Below are 9,196 nucleotides of genomic sequence, written 5' to 3' on the forward strand. Positions count from 1 at the left end.
TCATAGAATCATTTGGGCTGGAAGGGACCTTCATAGGATCATGGAATGGATTGGGATTGGGGACATCCATAGGATCATGGAATGGGTTGAGTTGGAGAAGAACCCTAATAGGACCATGGAATGGGTTGGGATTGAGAGAATCTTCATAGGATCACGGAATCATTTGGGTTGGAAGGGACCTTCATAGGATCATGGAATGGGCTGAGCTGGAAGGGGACCTTCATAGGATCAAAGAATGGGTTGGGATTGAGGGGACCTTCATAGGATCATGGGATGGGTTGGGATTGAGGGGACATTAATAGGATCATAGAATCATTTGGGCTGGAAGGGACCTTCATAGGACCATGAATGGGTTGGGATTGAGAGAACCTTCATAGGATCACGAATCATTTGGGCTGGAAGGGACCTTCATAGGATCATGGAATGAGTTGAGTTGAGAAGGGGACCTTCATAGGATCAAAGAAGGGGTTGGGATTGGGGGACCTTCATAGGATCATGGAATGGATTTGGATTGAGAGAATCTTCGTAGGATCATAGAATTCATTTGGGCTAGAAGGATCTTCATAGGATCAAAGAATGGGTTGGGATTGAGGGGACCTTCATAGGATCATGGAATGGGTTGAGTTGGAAGGGGACCTTCATAGGATCAAAGAAGGGGTTGGGATTGAGTGGACCTTCATAGGATCATGGGATGGACTGAGTTGGAGGAGACCTTCATAGGATCGTGAAGTGGGTTTGGATTGAGAGAATCTTCGTAGGATCGTAGAATCATTTTGGGCTGGAAGGGATCTTCATAGGATCAAGAATGGATTGGGATTGAGGGGACTTCATAGGATATGGAAATGGGTTGAGGCTGGAGGAGATCTTCATAGGATCATGGAGTGCGTTGGGATCAAGAGGGACCTTCAAAGATCACGTAATCATTTGGGCTGGAAGGGACTTTTGTAGGATCAACAGAATGGGTTTGGATTGAGTGGACCTTCATAGGATCATAGAACACTGTGGCTGAAGGGAACTTCATAGGATCATGGAATGGGTTGGGATTGAGGGACATTAATAGGATCATAGAAATCATTTTGGGCTGGAAGGGACCTTCATAGGATCATGGAATGGATTGGGATTGAGGGGACCTCCATAGGATCATGGAATGGGTTGAGTTGGAGAAGACCCTAATAGGACCATGGAATGGTTGGGATTGAGAGAACCTTCATAGGATCACGGAATCATTTGGGCTGGAAGGGATCTTTATAGGATCATGGAATGAGTTGAGTTGGAAGGGGACCTTCAGGATCAAAGAATGGATTGGGATTGAGTGGACCTTCATAGGATCATAGAATCACTTGGGCTGGAAGGGAACTTCATAGGATCATGGAATGGGTTGGGATTGAGGGGACATTAATAGGATCATGGAATGGGTTGGGATTGAGGGGACATTAATAGGATCATGAGATCATTTGGGGCGGAAGGGACCTTCATTAGGATCATGGAATGGGTTTGGGATTGAGGGGGACCTCCATAGGATCATGGAAATTGGTTTGAGTTGGAGAAGACCCTAATAGGACCATGGAATGGGTTGGGATTGAGAGAACCTTCATAGGATCACAGAATCATTTGGGTTGGAAAGGACCTTCACAGGATCATGGGTTGGGTTGGAAGGGGACGTTTGTAGGATCACAGAATGGGTTGGGTTGGAAGAGACCTTTAAGGTCAATGAAAAGCACCATCTACAGCCAGATCAGCTGCTCAGAGCCCTGCCATCCCACATCCAACCCTAACAGAGTGGGCCTGTAAATAGGGGGCAGCCCAAGAGCCCCACATCCAACCCTAATAGAGTGGGCCTGTAAATAGGGAGCAGCCCAGGAGCCCCACATCCAACCCCCATTATGTCCCCCCACATCTCCATCCCCCTTAGGGGCACCAGCACCCAGCCACATCCCAGCACAGTAATGCTCTACCCAATGCATCGCTGCCATCCCAATGCTGGTGACCAATGGCTGTGGGTGCCCATGGAGAGGGGCCCTACTGACCAATGGTGGGGATGGTGGTGACGATCTCCCCCAGCTTCAGCTTGTACAGGATGGTGGTTTTGCCAGCAGCGTCCAGCCCCACTTTTTAGGATGAGGGGGGTGTCCCTTTGGGGTGGGGGGTGTCCCTATAGGATGGGGGTGTCCCTTTAGGGTATAGGGGTGTCTCCCTTGGGATGGGGGCGTCCCTTTAAGGGGTGGGGGGTGTCCCTTTAGGACCTCACCAGCACCGCTCCATGAACTGTCCCCATTCCTGTCCCCATTCATCTTCGAGCTCATCTTCATCTTCATCCCATCCTCATCTTTACCCACATCTTCATCCCATCTTCATCGTCGTCTTCAACACCGTTCTCACCTCATTTTCATCCCTCATTCTCATCTTCATCCCACCTTCATTCTCATCCCCAACCCGTTTTCAACCACATCCTCATCCCATCTACCTCCTCATCCTCATCTACTCAACCCCATCCCATCTTCATCTTCATTCTCGTCATTCAATTCTCACTCTCATTCCCACCTCCAACCCCACCTCCATCTCATCCCCATCCTTATCCCATCTTCCTCTTTATCTTCACCCCCATTCCATCCTCATCTTCATTTTCATTCTTATTATCATTCCATCTTCATTCTCATCCCTATCCCACCTTCATCCCCATCCCATCCTCATCCCATCCCTATCCCAATCCTCACCCATCACATCCTCATCCCATCCTCCCCTTCATCCTTACCTTCCTCCCATCTCCATCCTTACCCCATCTCCATCCCACTCCTCATCCATCTTCCTCTTTCTCTTTATCTCCACCCCATTCCATCTTCATTTTTCATCCTATTATGCATCCCATCCTCATCTTCATCCCCATCCCACCTTCATCTCCATCCCATCCATCCTCATCCCTCCCCATCCCATCTTTCATCCTCACCCACATCCTCATCCCATCCTCCCCTTCATCCTTATCTTCATCTACATCCCATCCTCATCCCCACCCCCATCCCAACCCCATTTCCATTGCACACTCATCCTCACGCTGATCTCCATCCCATCCTCATCCCCATCCTATATTCATTCACACCCCCATCCCACCTACATCTCCATCCCCATCCCCATCTCCACCTCATCCTCATCTTCATCCCATTCCCATCCCATCTTCATCTTCATTCTTATTATCATCCCACCTTCATTCTCATTCCCATCTCATCTTCATCCCCATCCCATCTTCATCCTCACCCACATCCTCATCCCATCCTCCCCATCATCCTTATCTTCATTCCCATCCCCATCCTCATCCCATCTTCCTCTTCATCTTCATTCTTATTCCATTCCATCTCATTCCTCATCCCCATTCCCATCTCATCTCATTCTTATTATCATCCCATCCTCATCCCCATCCCATCTTCATCTTCATCCTCACCCACATCCTCATCCCATCCTCCCCTTAATCCTTATCTTCATCCCCATCCCATCCCATCCTCATCCTCATCCCTATCCCACCTTCATTCCCATCCTCATCCCATCCCTATCCCATCTTCATCATCCTCACCCATCACATCCTCATCCCATCCTCCCCTTTTCATGCCCTTCATCCTTACCTTCCTCCCATCTCCATCCTTACCCCATCTCCATCCCCATCCTCATCCCATCTTCCTCTTCATCTTTATCTCCACCCCCATCCCATCTTCATCTTCATCCTTATTATCATCCCATCCTCATCTTCATCCCCATCCCACCTTCATCTCCATCCCATCCCATCCTCATCATCATCCCTATCCCATCCTCATCCCATCTTCATCCTCATCCCATCCTCCCCTTAATCTTTATCTTCATCTCCATCCCATCCCATCTTCATTTTCATCCTCACCCATCCCATCCTCATCCCATCCTCCCCTTCATCCTCATCTTCATCCCATCCCCATCCTTACCCCATCTTCATCCCATCTTCCTCTTCCTCTTCATTCTTATCATTCCATCTTCATCCTCATCCCCATCCCATCCTCATCCTCATCCCTACCCCATTCTCATCTTCATCCCTATCCCCATCCTCATCCCATCCTCATCCCATCTTCATCCTCACCCCCATCCTCATCCCATCCTCCCCTCCATCCCATCCCCATCCCATCCCCCCCCTCACCCCATCCTCATCCTCATTCATACAACGATGCCCCGCCCCCTCATTAAGCCCCGCCCCCAGACTACAAGGCCACGCCCCCAATCCTATTAGCCCCGCCCCCTCTGCTCCGTTCTGACACCTGATTGGTGGCCGCTCCTCGCCCCAAACCCTTCACTTTGCGCATGCGCAGCGTGGGGTGCGTCACCTCCAGTGGGCGGGGCTTAACGTGCAGGGCGGAAGTGGGTGGGAGGGCGGAAGTTAAACAAGGCGGAAGTAGGTGGGAGGGCGGAAGTAGTAGGGGCGGAAGTTAAACGAGGCGGAAGTAGGTGGGAGGGCGGAAGTTAAGCAGGCCGGAAGTAGGTGTGCGGCGGCGCTCTGGCTGCCGGTACCGACTCGTTGGTTGGGCCTGGAGGCCGCGGCCTGCTGTGGCCCGGCCCGGTCCGGAGGTAAGGCCTGAGCCCTGCGACCTACCCGCCCCCAGGCCCACCCCCATCCCGGAACCATGGAGAAATTCGGTATGAACTTCGGAGGAGGCCCGAGTAAAAAAGAACTGCTGGAAACCATCGAGTCGCAGAAGAAGCAGCTCCTGAATTACCAGGCCAGGCTGAAGGACGTGGTCATCGCCTACAAGAGCCTCATCAACGAGAAGGAGGCCTTGGAGGCCAGCCTGAAGGTGTTATCGGCGTCCCACGAGGCCGACATTGGGTTAAATGGGGCTCAGGCTCCATTTGTGGCCCCCTCCAGCTCTTCCTTTGCCTCCAGCTCTTCCCTTCCCTCCAACTCTTCTTTCCCCTCCAGCTCTTCCCTCCCCTCCGGCTCTTCCCCTCCTTCCAGCTCTCCCCATGTTGATCCCATGGATGATAAGAGCTCAGTTCACAGCGAGGACAGCATGGGAACGGCCGCCAGCGTGGACACAACAACCAGTTTGGGCAGCACGAAGGGCGAGCAGGGACCTGAGGATGAGAAACACGCAGCAGCTGTTAAATCAGATGAGGGGAATGGTTCCGAGGTCGGTACTGGTACCAGTAACAGCAATGGGGACGTGCCCTGTGCTGCCATTGAGGCCGATAAGCGGGTGCTGCAGCTGAAGAGCCAATTGGCCACATTGACCAGCGCCCTGTCCACGGTGACGCAGGAGAAGTCCCGCATGGAAGCGTCATATCAAGCCGACAAGAAGAAGATGAAGCAGGACCTGGATGACGCCATTAAAAAGGCGGAGGATGAGACTGACAGGTTGGAGACGGAGCTGAGGGTTGTACAGGAGCAGCTGGCAGAGACCAAAGCTCGACTGATCACGCAGCAGCACGACCGAGCCCAGGAGCAGAGCGACCACGCTGTTATGCTGAGGGAGCTGCAGAAGCTGCTGCAGAGCGAGAGGGCGTTGAGGCAGGACGCTGAGCTGAAGCTGGAGGAGACCAGGGAGGCATTGGCCGGCCGGGTGTGCATGGCTGATCGTGCTGAGGGCTACGAGCTGCAGATCAAGCAGCTGAGCCAGGAGGTGGAGGAGCTGAAGAGAGAACTGCAGGCTGTTCAGGAGGAGAGGAAGAAGCCGGACCCCCGGGTGCAAGACCTGCAGGAGGAGATGGCCAACCTGAAGAGCCACTTCCAAGCGCAGCTGCTGCAGGAGATGAGGAAGGTAATTCCCTGCTTGAGCCCTAGAGCAGCCCAATGTAGGGGGTACCAGAGCAGCAGATGGAGGCTTGAGGAGCCCAAATTCTCCCTGTGCCACATGCCACAAAGTCCGAAAGATTTCAGATAGGAGAAAATACCATAGTTTCATCTGATGGGATCATATACCCTGAGGAAAATTAAAGCTGTTGGCAATGCAGTGTATAAATCAGTTAACCACGGGTGGTTTAGGAGCAGTCTTTGTGGGAGTTACGTGGTGAGCATCGCTTGGTTCCGAGCAGCAGCTGGATTTGGGAGGAGAGCAGTGGCAATGAGCGTGCTCTCATCATAAATGCAATGCAAGGTTCGGTTCGGACTCTCTTAAAGGGAACTGACCTCCACATCCCCCTGCATGGAACTGTAATAGGTGAGCGGTGAGGCAGGTGGGCGATAAGGGCGGCCTGCTGAGCGAGGTGCTGGGCTGTGCATCTTGCTGTGTGTCTCTGCAGGCTGTGGGGCAGAGGGATGGAGGGCTTTGCTGCTGAGTTGGCAGCTGGAAGGACACCAGCATGGGATCCTCATTTCCCCACAGTCTGGAATAAGTTTTCAGCTTTCTAATCTGAAGCCTCTAATTATCAGCTTCGGGCTGATGGGATGCGATTAACCTTGTTTTGGAAGTGATACCCAGCAGCTTCTGTACGACAGGGCTGAGGATGGGCTGATCCCAGCTGTGTTTTGGCTCACAGTGGGGACTGAGGAGTGGTGCCACCTTCCACGTGCTCTTTAGGAGGTCAGATCTCGATGGTGATAGAAGCTGTGAGCTCCAGTGTTTGCTGTAGCTACTCAGAGCCCACTGAATTACGTTAATATTGGTGTAACAAAGCTTAGCATTTAGGTACAGTTAGGTGTAGGAAAGCTTTAGGGCACACTCAGACATGAAAAAATCCCACAGTGAGGTGAGCTTTGTGCTTCATGCCCTGCACATGCCTCCAGCAATGCACATTAATGCTGCTAACAGCAGGGAACAAATACAGAAACGCACTCGGTTTGTTTCATCCTTGAGTCTCTGTTTTAAAGATGGGCGTGTGAGAGTGTGGGGTGGGGGAGGATTGTTTGGAAACTAGGGAAAGGGTGTCCCTGTGCTTGCTTGGAGTTGTTCAGAGCAGAATGAAGGCCTGTGTAATTGCAGGGTGGTCTAACACCGCTGCATTTCTTTGCTTACAGACTGCACAAGCAGAGGAGCAGCTCCGGCAGCACGCCCAGATGGAGGAGCAGCGCGTGGCCGACCTGGAGGGGCAGGTCTCTGAGGTGTCAGGGCTGCTGGGCACCTACGAGAAGGCCAAACAGAAGGACCAAATGGTCATCCAGAAACTGAAGGATCGCATCGTGCAGCTGGACCAGGAGAACAAAACCTTGGCCATCGCAGCCTCCAGCCGATCCCCTGCTGATGTGAACGTGGAAGAAGCCAATCTGGATGTGAACGTTCTCAAGGATAAGATGGAGAAGCTGAAGAAGCTGCTGCAGGTGGCAGCAAAGAAGAGTCAGCCCACGCTGGACATCGAGAAGCTGTGTGAGCTGGAGCTGCCAAAAGGTACCGAGGCCGGGGATGGTGAGAAGGCCACGGCTCTGTACTATCAGCAGGAGCTGAAGCAGCTGAAGGAAGAGTTTGAAAGGTACAAGATGAGGGCACAAGTGGTTCTCAAGAACAAGTCAGCCAAAGATGGCAACCTGGCCAAAGAACTGGAGGAAGCTCAGGAGCAACTGGCGGACCTGAAGGAGAAATACGTGGTGCTTCAGCTGTCCTCCGAGGAGGTGGAGAAGCAGCACCAGCTGGACATGGAAGCCAAGAGGCAAGAGTTCTGCCAGCTGCAGCAGCTGCACAGGCAGGAGCTGGAGCGCTGTCAGCTGGAATACAGGGAACGGGCACTAAAGCTGGAGGAGGAGATGCACAAACAGCGGGACCGGGCGCTGGCGGTGCTGGCTGAGAAGGACCAAGAACTGGAGCAGCTGAGATCCGTCATGTTGCCTTACACCGGGCTGCAGGGCTCCAAGAACTACATGACAGCAGGGACTGACACTGCGAGCCATGACCCCTCGGCTAATGGCTCCACAGAGATCCTGCCCCAGGCTCTCCACCTCTCCAGCAACGCGGAGCCCACCTTCATCCTGTATGCAGAGCAGCTGGCCCGCAAGGAGGTGGAGATCGTAGCGCTGAGGAAACAGAAGCACAAGCTGGAAATGCAGGTTCATCAGCTCCAGGAGAGGGTCCTGGTGGAGGAGGAGAGGCACCGGGAGGAGGTGTCAGCACTTCAGAACGAGATCCAGAAGAACGTCAGAGATAAGAGCAGAGAAGGAGCCAACCTGGAGTACCTCAAGAACATCGTGTATAAGTTCCTGACGCTGCCGGATTCCCTCGGTCGCCAGCAGACCCTCACTGCCATATTGACTATTCTGCACTTCAGCCCGGAGGAGAAGCAGGCTGTCAGGAAGCAGTCAGCACACAACAGCTGGTGGCTGGCGGGGAAGAGATGAGGCGGTCGTTGGTTATCCCTCACTGCCTGTGTCTAGGGCTGAGCTCACCTGCCATGTGGGGCAGCTCTTCCCCAGCAGAGCAGGGAGCTCTTAGCACAGAGCTGTGCTTGAGCTGGTGCTGTCAGCACGGATTTAAAGCAGAATTGTGCCATGTGAACCAGCAGGATCACATCACTCTCCTGCTCCGAGCTGGAACCTGATTGTTTTTAAAAGATAATCAGGTTGGGGCTCATTTGGACAGACCTGGAGCTCCCTCCCTGCTTCCCTGGGTTTCCCAAGGAGGATGTTCGGAGCCCCGTAGCTGCAGCAGAGCAAGCAGTGCTTCCCCCCTGGTTCTGTTAGGGCAGAGATGGCTGATGGACCTTGCAGAGATAGGGGAGGGCTGAAGTCAGCACTGACCATTCAGCTGTTTGTGAGCCAGGTTTGGGAGTTGTGCTGAGCTGTGGGATGTTCTGCAGCGCCGTGGGAGCAAGGCTTGTTCCTTCAGGGGTGGAAGAAGCAGAAGTGAGGGGCAGAAGGTGACAGCTTGGGGAGCAGCATGCACCCCGATCTCAGCACTGCATCCGTGAGATGCAGCAAGTGCTGCTGACAGACCTTGAGGCTGATGGCTTCAATTCATTGCGAGCCTGGGAGGAGAAGTCTTGGTGCACCGTAGCTCACCTTGGAGCTCACACAGCACAGTGCCTCCCTCTGCACTCTCATAGCCCCCATCCTGACTCCCCTCCATCTCTCGGCCCTTCCTGCACATTTCTCCCTCTTTCCTCAATTTGTTCAGCCACCCCCCTCCAAAATAAACTTGAGTACATACGTATTTGATGGCTGACATGGCTGCTGTTTGGGACCTGTGGGGTTTGAGTGGTGAGCAGGGTGCTGGGACAAGGGGAAGGAATGGCTGTAAGCTAAAAGAGAGGAGACTGAGGTTAGATG

General features: G+C 53.1%; 1 protein-coding gene across 1 annotated transcript; it reads left to right on the top strand.

Annotated features, from left to right (window-relative positions):
* Window positions 1–4,438: 4,438 nt before the first annotated feature.
* GCC1 (GRIP and coiled-coil domain containing 1) lies at window positions 4,439–9,080 on the top strand. The gene is made up of 2 exons (XM_015849765.2): window positions 4,439–5,765; window positions 6,962–9,080. The coding sequence occupies exons 1-2, from the start codon at window positions 4,632–4,634 to the stop codon at window positions 8,267–8,269; spliced, it is 2,442 nt and encodes an 813-aa protein (XP_015705251.1). The 5' UTR covers window positions 4,439–4,631; the 3' UTR covers window positions 8,270–9,080.
* The last annotated feature ends 116 nt before the right edge of the window (window positions 9,081–9,196 follow it).

Source organism: Coturnix japonica, chromosome 1, assembly GCF_001577835.2.
Source record: "Coturnix japonica isolate 7356 chromosome 1, Coturnix japonica 2.1, whole genome shotgun sequence".
NCBI lineage: Eukaryota > Metazoa > Chordata > Aves > Galliformes > Phasianidae > Coturnix > Coturnix japonica.

Coding starts and splice junctions, on each gene's coding strand:
- GCC1 (XM_015849765.2), top strand. CDS start 4,632: ATGGAGAAATTCGGTATGAACTTCGGAGGAGGCCCGAGTAAAAAAGAA. Junction 5,766..6,961: donor TGCTGCAGGAGATGAGGAAG/GTAATTCCCTGC, acceptor CTTTGCTTACAG/ACTGCACAAGCAGAGGAGCA.